A 15,193-nucleotide genomic window follows, 5' to 3' on the forward strand; every position below is an offset into this window, starting at 1 on the left:
AATATTTACTATTTAATATAAAATATATTCTTAATAATACGTAGGAAAGTACGTATAAGATACGGAAATATCGAAATTTTATGCAGCTTTGATTTAAAATGGCATATTTTTAATTCACTAGTAAACAAAATACACATTTTCAATATATGATTATGACAACAAACAGTGTAATAATTTTTGTCGAAATAAATATTTATCTATTTCCTAGAGAGAATATTTATTATTATCTCGGTTCACAAAAAGATGGCAACACTGATTCTAGTCCACCTGTCACGTCTACAACAGCTTCAAAACAAAACTAAAAATGGATAATATAAAACGTGACCCAGATGGAGATAATATTGACAATAAAGATGATAATCATGCTAAACCTTTTTGGGTTGATGGACCCTTACATCACTCTCAGAGCCCAGACATTTGTACTTATATGAAGCAAGAGGATGTCAACAGTGTTACTGCTAAGGTTAGTTTTGCTACAAAAGTTGTGTATTCACTTGCCTATTGGTTTAGACTGTTTGATCTGTTTTAATGTTTTTATAAAATAATAAAACTTTAAAATGTAATATGATATAGATATCATCATAAGCTTCAGATAAGTGTATGGAAATTTATTAAACAAATAATAAGTAGGTGCGAATTACAATTTACTAAATTACGATGATTTAACCCAGGGGTAGTCAACCTGGTCCCTACCGCCCTTTAGTAGGCGGCAGGGATTTTAAAAACATTTTCATTACCTACGTTTAAACATCGAAGTAAAAGTCGCCATTCATAATTAACTATAATAATTCGAACCGTAAACAAGATAAAATCCATTAAAAAAAATGGTAGAGTTCTCTAATGGATTCAAGCTCTCGTCGTTTTTTGCGACCCGGGTTTCACCTTTCGGCATCTTCAGGCGCCGTGTACACTCACCACTCACAACTACTGACACTTCAACTACTCATAATTTGTTTATTGTATTTTTGTGACTTGATAGGTAGGTAATGAAGTTTTTACCTACTTTATTGTATTGATTTATTATATAAGCTAGAGTAAAGAGTGTTCGTTGTCAGTGTGTGTTTACCTTTGGTGAGTGTACACGGCGCTCGAAGATGCCGAAAGGCGAAACCCGGGTCGCAAAAAACGACTTAAATGGAATAGTACAGAGTTTGAATCCATTAAAATTTAAATTCAAATTTCATCAAGTACCTTCAGTCGATATTATTAATGTTATAAATGATAGAATGTTTCGACAGCTTTGCCAGGATAATAATGAAGATTTTATTAGGTTACTTTGCAACACAGAAATTGGGTAGCTGTCAAAGGGTCCATCTTTCGCTCGTTTTGTAGTATTATTATGATAGTGTCATACAATTTTTTTGGAAAGTAATATTGAGACCAATCTGTGTCTACAATTAAAACCAGCAAAGAATGGTGCCGTTGATTTGGCAGATATTTTCGATTATAAAGTAAACTTACTTCCCTATTTTATATATCACCATGACTGTGGAACCGGTGGGCGGTTAGAAAAATTTAATACTAACAGAGATACAAAAGTGGGCGGTAGGTATAAAAAAAGTTGACTACCGTTAACCCTAACTACCCCTTTAAATTTTAAACTATAAGGTAAGGTAGTTGTTACGTCATGAAATGCTTATCGAATTGCGGTGTAATGTTGGCTATCGGTTTTAGTACTTGTATCAATTAATTTCTTAATTAGGTACTATCCGACATTGCGGATTCCTACATTATTTAATTTTTATAACGATCTTGCTAATAATTTTAAAAAACTATTTCTTTTTATTCATCGAATATGTCATAAGATTTGAGAATGTAGCATTTTATATTTTATGGAATTGTATATTGTCATTTTCAGTTTATTGTATTGTCAGTTTCAGACGTCTCCTGAGATTAACCACGTAGTTGAGGTCAAGCGAGAGATTATTGAAGACACAATCAACCAACTATATGATGAGAACTCGCAACCTGGATGCTCATATTCAGACTACAAGCCTGTAAAACAGGTAAAACCAACTCTACAATATACCTACTTATTTCTAAAATTGTCTTCAGCTTAGTACGACTAGGGAATCCAATTTTAACCCTGGGATTTCGGGATTACAATTTGACGATCCCGGGATGAGCATTTTTTCTATAAGTACCTACCTAGTTAATATTCATTTTTTATATATTATACAAAATGGCATTGATAAAATCGGTCAAAAATATCTAGTACTTATAATAATTTATGCTATTGTTAAATTAGATATTTATTGTTAATGTTGTGTTGATCTTGGAAATACAAAGGTTTAATGGAGTAAATAATAAAGAGTGAAAGTAAAACAGTAAGTTAAAAGATAACAAATACAAGTTCAATTTAAATACTTAAAAAAAATAACATTATTGTGTTGACAATAAATACAATACATATTATAATAAAATTCACAAAACTTTGTAACTTTGTAACAGATTGTAACAGTTGCTATTCATTCGTGGATGTGTTTATTTTAAATTCAATGAGAAAATTAAAATATACATTCATAAAACTATGCGTAGAAACAAGTGCGTGCCTGCTCGTTCGTGGCACTGCTGATTATACGCAGTTCGCGTGCCAGCACGTCAGTGGCGTATGGCTGGTTAAATATATGGATTTTTTATTGGCCCCACATTCTGAAGTAGGCCCTCAGGCCACAATATTTGGCGGGGCCCTTAACCTATCGCTAAGGTTAAGGGCAGTTCTGATGTTACAATTGTGTATGGCAGCAAAAAATGGTTATTTATAACGGCAGTTTGATCACCTATATTTACAATTATAATATTATTTACATTGTTTTTATTGTGAATTTCGTTCCAGAATAACACGATCATCATAAAAACTGAAGCCATTAGCCCCTCAGATAGGAATTACAATGAAAATTTCGTTGATGGTGGAATATGTACATTTAAAAATGAACCACAATCTGTACATTTCAACTCTCCCTGTGGCCCAGTAAATCAGGTACCTATTTGTTTCATGTACCTATACATAATTAACACTCACGATAGCCGCGTGGTTTAAGTGTCATATTTAAGCCTATAGTATCCTATTAGGATCGGACATGGTCGGAAAATACATAATTAATTACCTTCCCAATCAGTGAAATTGTCCCACAACATACGATAATTTGGTACTAGTATCCCGTGGAGGTTGGCAGACCAAGCGTGGCATAGGGCTTTATAAATGGCAGCAAATGAAGGAACGAATATATATATATATACCAACTTTTGAGAACAGTGCCAGTTTTCCACGAAGCAGACGATGCTGTTGCATCATTAGAAAGTGTTTTCATCTCAGTTTAAAAATTAACACTGAGCATTAAAAATCCAGATAGCATAACTATTATTGTATTGCAATGCTCACTGCAGGATATATTATAATGTCGGTTTAACACACAAGAAAAAATGCACGTGGGTGCCTCCAAACATGTCAGTGCCACAACATCCACGTAATTAAAACCGCCACCATTTGAGATGCTATTATCTATAAGTAGATGGTATGCAAAGAATGAGAGTTTTGTGTACTTATCTGTTTAACTACGCCTACAACAACTTCTTTAACAACTACAAAACGATAGCCTTGCACTTTTACAGCTGTTATAATATACTCGCATATGTGATCACGGGAAGCACACACTGGTTGAACACTTTGCGCTTTAGGCACAGTGGAAGGTCACTTTTGAAGACATTATTCAGTGAAACAGTGTCAAACATGGACCCTAAGTAAAAGAGAGACCGTGAGACTTAGAGTAGCACAACGTGGTATGGAGAGGTGCATGCTGGGCATTACGCGAAAAGACAATAATATAAAAGAGTTGATAAGGAAGCAGACAAGGGTTTGCGATGTAATAGAGTTTATTAAAAGCCTTAAATGGAGATGGGCTGGAACATAGCTAGGAGAAGAGACAATCTTTGGACAAATCTAGTCATCCAGTGGTATCCAAGAAGTACAAAACGTCCGCAAGGTAGACCTAGAGGCCGCTGGATCGATGAAATGATAAAGTTCTGTGGAAGTACGTGACAACGTAATGCATAGGACATATAATATGATAAGTTTACATAATTCTAAAGATAAAATAAAAGAAGGCAGAATAAAATATTTAAACCTGGACAATATTGAAACGTTCTATGTAGATGGTTATGTAGGGGTGTATTTATTTGACAAAAAAAACTCGGCGCGTTGCGCCTCGCGGGGGGGCTCCGGCCCCTCAGATGATGGTTAGTTAAATCTTAACGGCTAAAATTATTAAGTATGGAAAGATGCTTTGCCTACTGATTCACTGTATCCTGATTCTCCAAATTCGAAAGAAAAAAATGCTAACGCCTGTTTCTAACGAATTATATACGACTATTTACTTATTCATAGAGTATACGCTTTATAACTTTTTTCACTTTTTTACTGCACTGATACGCCTCTTCGACTAATTACCTCGGATTAAATTAGATCAAATGATATTCATTTGTATCACATTATGTAGTAATAAATATATAGGTAATATATTTAATAAAAAATGTTCTAAAACGGTGTCGAAGGTGGGAATATATTTTTTTAAATATTAATTGTAAGAGTACATTATTCTCAGAAGGAATATAAAAACCATCTTACGAAGAGAGCTTATCGTACATACATAATAAAAACTGTTCACGCACATTATCAAGACTACAAAAATAAATGACTTGTCTCTGCTTAAGTATTAAAAAAAAAATTATGGAACAGCTTGAAATTTGTTAATACTTAATACCGCTCGCGGCCGACTGGAGTCTTTAGCGGCCGCGCAACTTCTGTGACATTATTTTTCGTTACGCCTGTGCGATTTTTCGTAACGAATCCGCCCGGGAGGTCAATATAAAAGCATGTATCCATGCTAAAACTGTAGAGTTAGGAACTTAGTTCCTTCAAAATATTATTATGCTTGACATATAGGTTGTATGGAAGTAAAAAACTTGTTTTCTACCCTTAAATTTCAATCTGCATTCTCACAAAACCTACTGCGTCTCTTTCAATCAACGATTTATCTGGTCCTTAACCGGTGCTTCTCATCATGTTATCCAATACCATAATTATTTTAATTTAAACAATGAACTACGCAATATTTGTATGCAACGCGATATCCAATATTATTTATCTCAGTAAACAAACAGTTATATTATTTACAATCGTGTCTTCCAACTGAATAAAAAACTAATATTGTTTTTTTTAGATTTCTATGCTGCCATATTTTAAGGAACGTCATAATACACTTGAGAGTCCCATCACCATCATTAGAAAAGATTCTTTTGAAAATGGAGACGATCTCGTGAAATACAATACAGAACCTGCAACCAAAGAAACACACGACAGTGTGGTAGAGCATTCAGATATACGTATAGATCAACAAAACATCAAACAAGAAGTTAAGATACTGAACTTGTCAAAGGTGGTTCGAATTAAGTTGATAAAAGTCATATATTTTGCACGTAATTTCATTTGTAGTGATTGTTACACAGTATTCGAATCTCGAAATTTATTAAAAAGTCACAATATTTCTTGTATCAAACCTCATCGACCAAATTTACTTAAAACATCACGCATTCGTAGTAGCTCAAAAATTTATCGTTGCGAATTGTGTTCATACAAATGCGGTGCATTTTGTGATTTAAAAAAACATAAAATGGTACATACTGGTGAAAGACCGTTTGAATGCGATGTGTGCTCGTTTAAATGCTCGCGGTTTAGTAATCTAAAAACGCATAAAATGACACATACCGGTGAAAAGCCTTATCAATGTGATAAGTGTTCGTATAAATGCGTCGCGCAAAGTGATCTAAAAAAACATAAAACGACGCATTCTAGTGAAAGGCCATATCAATGTGAAGTTTGCGAGTACAAAGTATCACGACTTGGCAGTCTTAAAAGGCATAAAATGAGACATACTGGTGAAAAACCTTATGAATGCGATGTTTGTTTACATAAATTCATAGCACTAAGTGATCTCAAACGACATAAAATGGTACACTTATGAAAAACTATTTTTTGCGAAGTTTAATCTTGCTCATAGCTGTCTTTTTTTTAATTTAAACCAATGCTGAAATGTTAATACTATTGTTGAATCTGTATAATTGATAATAAACGAAATAAGTATGGTCTTAACTCATTCGCTGCTGACTTGATAATGATTTTTAATTACCACCTTTAAAATGCACGTTAATTACATCGATCGGCCGCCTGGTCATTACGCGCCAGGTGCGTCTTCAGCGTCCTAAGTATTAATCGTCGAAATTATATTCATATACTTATAACACTCCAATGATGTTGAAAGACCCTTCTTTTATACATATAGACCCATAAAAAATGACAACCGGTATACTAATTTAGTAGGTAGGTAAGCTACAAGTAACTTTGCATTGCAGGTTCATTTACTGAAAACTTCACACTACTGCTGAGATTTATTTGCCAATTTTCAAGAGGGATAAAAGACAATCCCTCACGACGAAAAGATAAACTGCCAAAAATACTACATTTTGGCATCATGATGTATATTAAATTCGTGTAAAACGATTATAATATACGTAGACCTAACGATTGACAATAATATTAACTTAACACGAGCTTAAGTTTATCTCATATTTCTCCACACTCGGTATCTGAAGCCTTGATAGCACACCCGGTATAGTAAGCAGCAAGTTCACAAAATTAAGTTTGTGTTCCTGACACCCTTCACAATGGATCCAGATAATAAATTATCAGTAAGTCGGTGGTTATTCTTCAAAACTGGACATGTCCACTATTCACCCCTCAGAGATAAATGAACTTTTCAAATAAAAACAGACAGAAAACCAAACTGTCATATTTATGACAACATACTTGGTCACGTGACTCAATACAGTTCCGCCATTACCTGAAAGTGACCAACACGTTGTTAGGTATATTGGTACTTACTTATACCTACCTATTTAAAATTAAAATAGGTACTGACAAGTAAAATTAATATATTAATATAAAGCTAATGCGAATATATCTACATTAAATTTTAATAATAATTATGTAGGCATCTTATAATTTACCTATAATGACAGTTGACATGGTTTGGTTGTCTGAAATACCAATAATTGAGTGATTCTTTGACCCAATGACATACGTCATTGCTTTGACCACAGTGAATAATAATATTTTGTTTACAACATCAATGCGTAAACTTTGTCTATGGTTAAACGTCATCGTTTTTATACCATTACTAAAATTAGTGTAGGGATCTGACACAATATTATTTCGTAGATTTGCCTTTAAAATACACGCAAAATGGATGTAAAACGTGAACCAGATGTAGCTGAATTCGATTTGAAAGAGCAGCATTGGTTTGATGTACCAATAATTACAAACGCAAATATTCATATAAAACAAGAGAATGTCGCCGATGACAGTTGCACTTTTGAGGTTACCTATCTTATATTTCCTTACAATTTTATAAAAAGTAGTCAATTAGCAGTTAAAATTAATCGACATTATAGTGTTATGGCTCAACTAGACTCATGACGATCGGTCATATAAATGCCGAAAAACCCATTTCTTATGTTGGCGTCCTGCGTCACAGAGTGTAAATTCGATATCATAGCTGTCATACAATATGTATGTATCATGGCCCCCACACAGGGGAGGCTGACAGGGCTCTAGCCTTGGGGCCCGGGCTCAGAAAGGGCCCGGCGTGACGAGTCGACCAGGGGCCCGATTTCCTAACTATCGTCTCGTGTGGCACCAGACGACATGACGTAATTGTGACGTCAGCCAATACATGCCGCCCGCTCGAGCGTATATTGGCTGACGTCACAATTACGTCATGTCGTCTGGTGCCACACGAGACGATAGTTAGGAAATCGGGCTGCAGATAAGTGAGATAAACACAGATCACAAATTTGCTCTAATATGCGTCTATGATAATAATAAAATTATTTAAAAAAATTGGTTTTACGATGCAATTTTTAACTGTGTGCCAATACTCGAGAACTCCATAATTCAAATGGATGTACATATTAAAACTACAAAAAATCGCTAAAAATACACTTTAATTTTACCGCGTACGCCATTTGGAAAACACTACTGCTGTGCGTCACGCTGCCTTTACCCGTAGTGATAGGTAGAGGGGCCCGCTAAACTTCCTAGCCTGGGAGCCCGCTTCAGGATGTGGGGTTCATGGTATGATAGACACATAGATCATAGACACTAAATCGCTCTTAGCATATATGTGCCCGATCGTCATAATATAGTTTATTTGAACCTTAAAACGATGACAAATTGTACGTCCAGTCAAAATCCATTGACATTGGTAGGTAATTATATTATTGTGCACACTTTGAACACTTTTTCTTTGGGAAGTCGGCTTTTTGCCAAATAATAACGAAATCATCAGTGCTTCAGTGCGAATTGTAAAAACAATGGTTACCTAAATAATTAGGTACGACACACATTGGTTATTGGTCAGGGCCATGGCCCCCACAAGGAGGGGATGACAGGGCTCTAGCCTTAAAATTGCTAAAAATACACCAATAAATTTGGATAACGCTACTGCAGCGCGTCACACTGACTTTACCCTTAACGATAGGTAAGGGGGCCCGCTTCAGGATGTGGGGGCCATGGTTAGGGCCATGCCCCCACATCCTAAAAGGGGTCTCCGTGGTACGATCGAGGAGGCAGGGACCTCTTCCTATCGCTACGACTAAACGCAGTGTAAGGTCTTACAGTATCGTTTTCCAAATTGTGTTTGGGTTAAAAATTAAGGATATTTAATGTATTTTAGCGATTTGGTATTTTTAGTACACCGACTTGAACTATGGGGTTGTCTAGAATCGTCACTCATTTTCTCAAAAATTGTATCGCACATATTCACTCATGAAGCAAAATATGCCCGCGGGTGATTTTAATTACCATAAGAACAATTTGTTATGTGTGACAGTACGTGTATCTCACTTTTGTGGTCGTCCCCACTCCAGGCCCCTAGGCTAGAGCCATGTCAGCCTCCATTTCCTTGTAGGGGCCATAGATAGAGCACATGGGTGCGTATCCCACGGAGTGACATTTTCAAGTATTTATAATAATGATTGCCGGCGTTGTGCTATTTCCAGTAAACTTGGAATCCGCATGGGTATGGCGGGTGCATTCAGCCAACTTGAAATCGCATGGAGGTCTAGGCTATATTCTGTGAGGACCAAAATTTGGCATTTAATGTCGTTTGTTCAACGCGTAGGTACGTTCTACCTGTGCTCCTGTATGAGTGTGAGACGTAGCACCTAACTAAGCTTCAGAGGTCTTCACTTTTGAGATTTGTGAATCAATGTCTTCGCCGAATCTTACGGGTAATGACGGGACATGTTTTTCGGCTGCTGCCAGTGAGTACGACACATCGTCACGAAATGGCGATGGACCGAGGGAAGTGGCGCGAACTGCCCAGTGCTGGGGCTTGACAGGATGAAAAACAAAAACAATGTTAATTCCAATTTAAAATTTCTGATGGATACTCGCAAATCACCTACACTGTTTCTAATCTTGATAATGATGTTTTTCAGGAGAACAAAGTTAACTTCATCAGCATAAAGTCCGAAGGTATTTTCCAGCCGGATAACTCCAATAGAGATTTCAACGTGGATTCAACGAGTCCTAAATATGGCAATGCTGTAGCCGGCTGTTCTTATTCTCAGTGTGGACCAGAAAATCAGGTATTTCATACATTGTAGTCTTATTTCAATTAAAACAAAGGGAATGGGAAAAGTGGGTGAACGGACAATTAGGTACCGCACTGTCGAATGAAATAAATAGATGATTGTGACGATTTTTTACAGAAAGTAGACGAGGAATTATTTTAATCATTTTCTATTTACTACTTAGAAGATTTAATTCATTTCACTCTTAACAAAATGTTTTTATTGCGGATAGAGAATTATCATGCCTGAGGTTTTTTATAAATTAAAAGAATTCTCTTCTCGTTGGAACTTTAACATAAATGCTCATTTTACGAGTGCATATTAAAATTCCCATCATGTATTAAATATAAATTTTTAAAGAACCTATAATTCTCTCTCGACCATCTCTCGGCTTTACTCTTCAGTCGGCAAAGGCCTCCACAGAGTAGAGGTTTGTATTAACAGATTTTGTTTTTACGAGAAATGGATGTCAGCCACTTGCTCAACCTATTAGGTCCATACCTGACTCACACAAAAATTGAAAAACAATATGTGTACTTGCCACACCTAGAAATCGAACCTGGGACCCACGGTGTTATAGTCCAATGCTTAAGCCGCGCGGCCACCGTGGTTCACATTCGCGAACGAATTTCATTCGATTGCGTGACGCCCAGTGCCGAATCGTCTGAGACTCAAAACAAATACGTTTGACTGCCGAAGTTTACTGTGCGCTATTTATATCGATTTTCAATAGCCTACTTCCACCATTTGCGACTGGTACATATTAATATATTATATTATATGAAAAAATCAAGATAGGTATATTAGGTTTCCCCATTTATATAAACTATCTTCTGCAGTTCGCTGGGTACCTCAAAAGTACACATACCTCTTTGGATTTATACTTATTCTTTGTCTCATGTGCTTAGTTAAACGGCACTCATATGTTTTGTCAGTCAAGCGATGATGGATTTCTGCCATGTCTGAGTAACTTGATTATTTTATAATTTGTAAATTATTTTGTTTATAGGTCGCAATAAAATGTGAATTGGAAGTAAAGTCTGAAGTCGATGATTCTTTACGCATACAAACTGTCGACGAAAGCAGTGATAATGACGCAATCCCAAACTTGACACCGTTATATTATAATGATTCACAGGTAACTATTTTTTTTTTATTATTGTTATTTTATTATGGCCGATTACATCTGATACGTATAATCATTTCCCAAAGTAAGGGTGGGAAGCTTTTGGTATTTCTTCTCACTACGTTTGTTGTAGGACAGTGATAGTGAACCTATGACATGCGTGCCAAAAGTGGTATCGAATGTTTTATGTTGAAGACAAAAAAAATAGAAATTATAATATTAATAGTTTAAAAAAATATTTGAACTTATACTATTTTTGGCGCGTTTGGAAAATCAGATCAAAGTGTATTTTTGGCGTGTGACATGTAACACATGATTTATTTTTTCACACGAAAAAAAACGCACACGATTAGATTTGAACCACGGATTGTTCGGTTATCAGCCAAACGCATTACCTTTACGCCACAGTATGATACTGCAATCGTGACGATTATACAGTATAATATCATAGTTTAGAATTGTTCCGTTGCCTAGGCAGCGAATTTATTATTGTCGGACATTTGCAATTCCTTACGTAAACAAACGATTAAACGTCAGAGTGACAGTTGGAACTCTAAAAATAAAAACAATGAGAAACCATTATATAATTTAGTAATATAAGTTAAAGTGTATAGAAATAAACCAACGGCGTTCCAATAAGTGGTCCTTTCTTGAGTGTGTAATTTAACAAGATAATTAAGAGCTAGTCAAAGAATCTAGTTTATCACACGTTTTGTTTTTGTTTTGTTTCGACAAAGAAGTAAAACTTCTTACGCGCGTACATAAGTACCTACACACACCGATTTTTTTTTTTTAAGTTTTACAAATAAATATATAAAGTACCTAGGTAAACAATATTAAAAAGTAATGACGACATAACCATGTGTATTTTATTTGGTTTTAAATAATAGTTTTACCTAAAATGTTTACCAATCGATGCGCAAATAAAAACGACGTAATTCATGCATACATGAAAGATTGCAATGAATAAAAAATACATAGATAATATACAAAATACAAAAAAAACAGATATATACTCTTGAAGCATAATATGCATTACGTTTGATTTAAATTGGATAGGTCTGTCCTTAGGTTTTATGCGTCACACATGATATTATCGCACTGACCTCATCAGGCGGCGGGGTAAGCCGCGCTGCGAACCACTGATTTTGATCGATTTACGATCATTTTGCAATGCTTAAGACTACTGTAGCTAGAGAATGCCTTCTCTTTAAAATTTGTGTGTAAAGAACCAGACTAAGTGATACAGAAATCCTCAACAACTCAATTATAATTTTTGAACTTTTTTAATAGAATTCTTTAAACTATTTTTTCCTTGTGAAAAACTGCTTTCTGACGACAGGCAGAAAATAATATTTGGGAAATTTTGGCACGCGTACGTAAAAAGGTTCGCCAACCCTGGTGGACATCGTTGTCTGTCTGTGCTGTCTGTTACTTCTACGAGTTTGCCCGATGATGATTCCGGCTTCTTTAGCGTTCCATGGAATTTAATCCTTACGGGAGAATACCTTTTGGCTATGTTGATATATAATTTAAGACAGTGGTTTCCAAACTTTATGTAATATAATTAATGTCTGTTTTTTTGTGATTTTGATTTCCAAAGCTCTATTTTTTTATGAATACCTTTACTTTTTCCTTTTAAATCAGTGAATGCAATAGTAGTCCATGCATTGATTTATTTACTCAGTTTTTTTTTAAATTTCAACCAAATAGACAAGTTGAACAACAAAATTATCGTTCCTAAACAAATTTGCCTCAAATTTTAACATTATAATTTGACCCTTTCATTTCATTTTTTCACGAAATAGTAGGTATATAAGTGAGATATTATAAAATTAGTCTCCATATTTTCAGACAGGTTTGCAAACAACCTTTTATAGGACTGTTTTTTTTGTAGTTTATAACTAGCGGCCGTTTTATAAACTATGCATTTGCAAACTGCAAACTTGTGTCTACATTAATTGTGTTAAACTTTTCGCGCCTCCCAGTTTGGAAATCGCTGATTTAAGACATTAGTGTAGAAGACAGTAGTTATAAATAAAATTATATTACAGATGGAGTGAAGTCATACATTTCAATACGAAATAATACGCCACTGCTTCGGTTTTGCCTTTAATCCCATGCCTATTCACTGCCTTCTATAATCACACTAAAGACACGTACAATGCATTATATAAGATAATTACTGTTAAACTTACAAATCGATTCATAGTAATACTATTACGCATGGCCCCACAAGGGGTGGGCTGACAGGGCTCTAGTCTGGGGCCCGGGCTCAGGAAGGGCCCGGCGTGAAGAGTCGACCAGATAAATGAGATAAACATAGATCACAAATTTACTCTAATAGTAAAAAAAATCTCCTGCAGCGCTATTTTACTACATTGATATTATTAATTAAAAATATTTGGTTGTAAGATGCAATTTTTAACTGTATTTTAATGGATGTACATATTAAAAATACAGAATATCGCTAAAAATATACTTTAATTTTACCACATACACCATTTGGAAAACGCTACTGCAGCGCGTCACACTGCCTTTACTCTTAGCTATAGGTAGGGGAGCCCGCCAAACATATTAGTCTGGCGGCCCGTCTCAGGATTTGGGGTCCATGCTATTACGTCACATATTCATAGCGTGTTGACTTGTCATATCAGATACTCTATAATTTTAGCCTGTTTTGTTTTCAGATTTCTAAGCAGCCATGCTTCCCGGTACTTGGAGAGAAGGTTGAAGATGAAGTGACCCTTAGTAGGGGTCCTGAAAATTTTGATGGTAGTGATAGTATCAACAAAATCATGAAATCTAGTATAAATAAAATCGAAAACCGTGTGATACGGCATGCAGAAATATCCATAAATGAACATAATATAAAACGGGAGGTCTCAGTAATAAAATGCCCAAGAGAGGTTCGAATTAACTTGAGAAAAGTAATATTTTTCAAACGAAATTTTATTTGCAGTATTTGTTACGCAGTTTTCAGATCTAAAAATATTCTCAGTAACCACAAAGACGTCTGTGATTCTGGAATAAGTGCTAAAAATCAATTGTTACTAAAAATCTCAAATGAAAAACAGATTAGACAGAAAAATATTACAACCATTGACAACCCATTTAAATGCGAAGAATGTTCGTATACATGCTCGCAATTTTCCTACCTGAAAAAACACAAATTGACACACACCAGTGAAAAACCATACAAATGCGATATTTGTGCATATACATGCACACAGTCTCAACGATTAAAATTGCATAAAATGACTCATTCTGGTGAGAAACCATACAAATGCAATCTTTGTTCCTTTACATGCATACAATCGTATGACTTTAAAAGACATAAAATGACTCATTCAGGCGAAAAACCGTTTAAATGCGATTTGTGTTCTTATACATGTATACAGTCTCAACATCTAAAAACGCACAAGATGACACATACTGGTGTAAAACCATTTAAATGCAACGTTTGTTATTTTACGGGTGCGACGTATCAACACCTCAAAACCCATAAAATGATACACACCGGTGAAAAGCCATTTAAATGCGATGTATGTTCATATACAAGTAGAAAGAAGCACCACTTGAAAACGCATAAAATGACGCATACGGGGGAAAAACCATTTGAATGCAATGAATGTTCGTATAAATGCTCGCAGCTTGTTAGTCTAAAAAAACACAAATTAACACATATTGTTAATAAGTGATGCTTCTAAAATAATTGTAATCTTTAAACAATTAATGAGAATAAATAAATAACCCGAGCGTAAAGAAACTACTTCTTGCTAATCATACCTTTCCTATACAACAATATAATAAGTATCCTGTTTGAACATTTGTTTGAAATTTAACAACATAATTATGATCGTTTCGCTTTTCACCATGGAAACCTTAAATATATATCGAAACACTTATTATAAAGGTAAAATAGTACAAATGTTAAGGTAGCATTTATCGGGCAATGGGTGTGAAGAAAATTGATTAGTGGATATTGTAGTGAGAAAGTTGAAACTTGGAATCTTGGCGTGGATATCCAGTAGAGTCCACAAAAAACTATAAAACATTAACATATTTTTGCTGATGCACAATTATTTACTTTTGTTTAAAAATATCCATCTAGCATAAATCTTAGGGATAACTTTGTTAATATTTCTATGGCGAGACGTTTGACTCTGAAGCCTCGTATTCACTAGGGGACAAATTGAACATATACGTGAGTCTGTAATTATGGTCCCCACAAGGAGGGGGGGGCTGACAGGAGTCTAGCCTGGGGGCCCGGGCTTACGTGGGGCTCGGCGTGGCGAGTTAACCAGATAAGTGAGATAAACACATATCGCAAATTTGCTCAAATAGTAAAAAAGTCGCCTGCGGCGCTATTGTCCT

At 35.2% G+C, this 15,193-nt stretch overlaps 1 protein-coding gene across 1 annotated transcript; it reads left to right on the plus strand.

The window, feature by feature from the left end:
• The first annotated feature begins 254 nt into the window (after positions 1-254).
• LOC147077229 (uncharacterized) lies at positions 255-14,577 on the plus strand. The gene is made up of 6 exons (XM_085940758.1): positions 255-463; positions 1,875-2,006; positions 2,837-2,980; positions 9,556-9,705; positions 10,700-10,828; positions 13,507-14,577. Exons 1-6 carry the CDS (start codon positions 305-307, stop codon positions 14,515-14,517), a joined length of 1,725 nt encoding a protein of 574 aa, XP_085796884.1. The 5' UTR covers positions 255-304; the 3' UTR covers positions 14,518-14,577.
• The last annotated feature ends 616 nt before the right edge of the window (positions 14,578-15,193 follow it).

The sequence above is a fragment of the Rhyacophila brunnea genome, unplaced genomic scaffold (genome assembly GCF_057557595.1).
Source record: "Rhyacophila brunnea isolate RB1 unplaced genomic scaffold, BYU_Rbru_1.0 scaffold_13, whole genome shotgun sequence".
NCBI lineage: Eukaryota > Metazoa > Arthropoda > Insecta > Trichoptera > Rhyacophilidae > Rhyacophila > Rhyacophila brunnea.

What these genes read in the sequence shown, in the direction of transcription:
- LOC147077229 (XM_085940758.1), top strand. Translation starts at nt 305, where the DNA reads ATGGATAATATAAAACGTGACCCAGATGGAGATAATATTGACAATAAA. An exon ending in TCAACAGTGTTACTGCTAAG is followed by an intron (nt 464 to 1,874) that starts GTTAGTTTTGCT and finishes TTGTATTGTCAG; the next exon opens with TTTCAGACGTCTCCTGAGAT. An exon ending in AGTGTGGACCAGAAAATCAG is followed by an intron (nt 9,706 to 10,699) that starts GTATTTCATACA and finishes TTTTGTTTATAG; the next exon opens with GTCGCAATAAAATGTGAATT.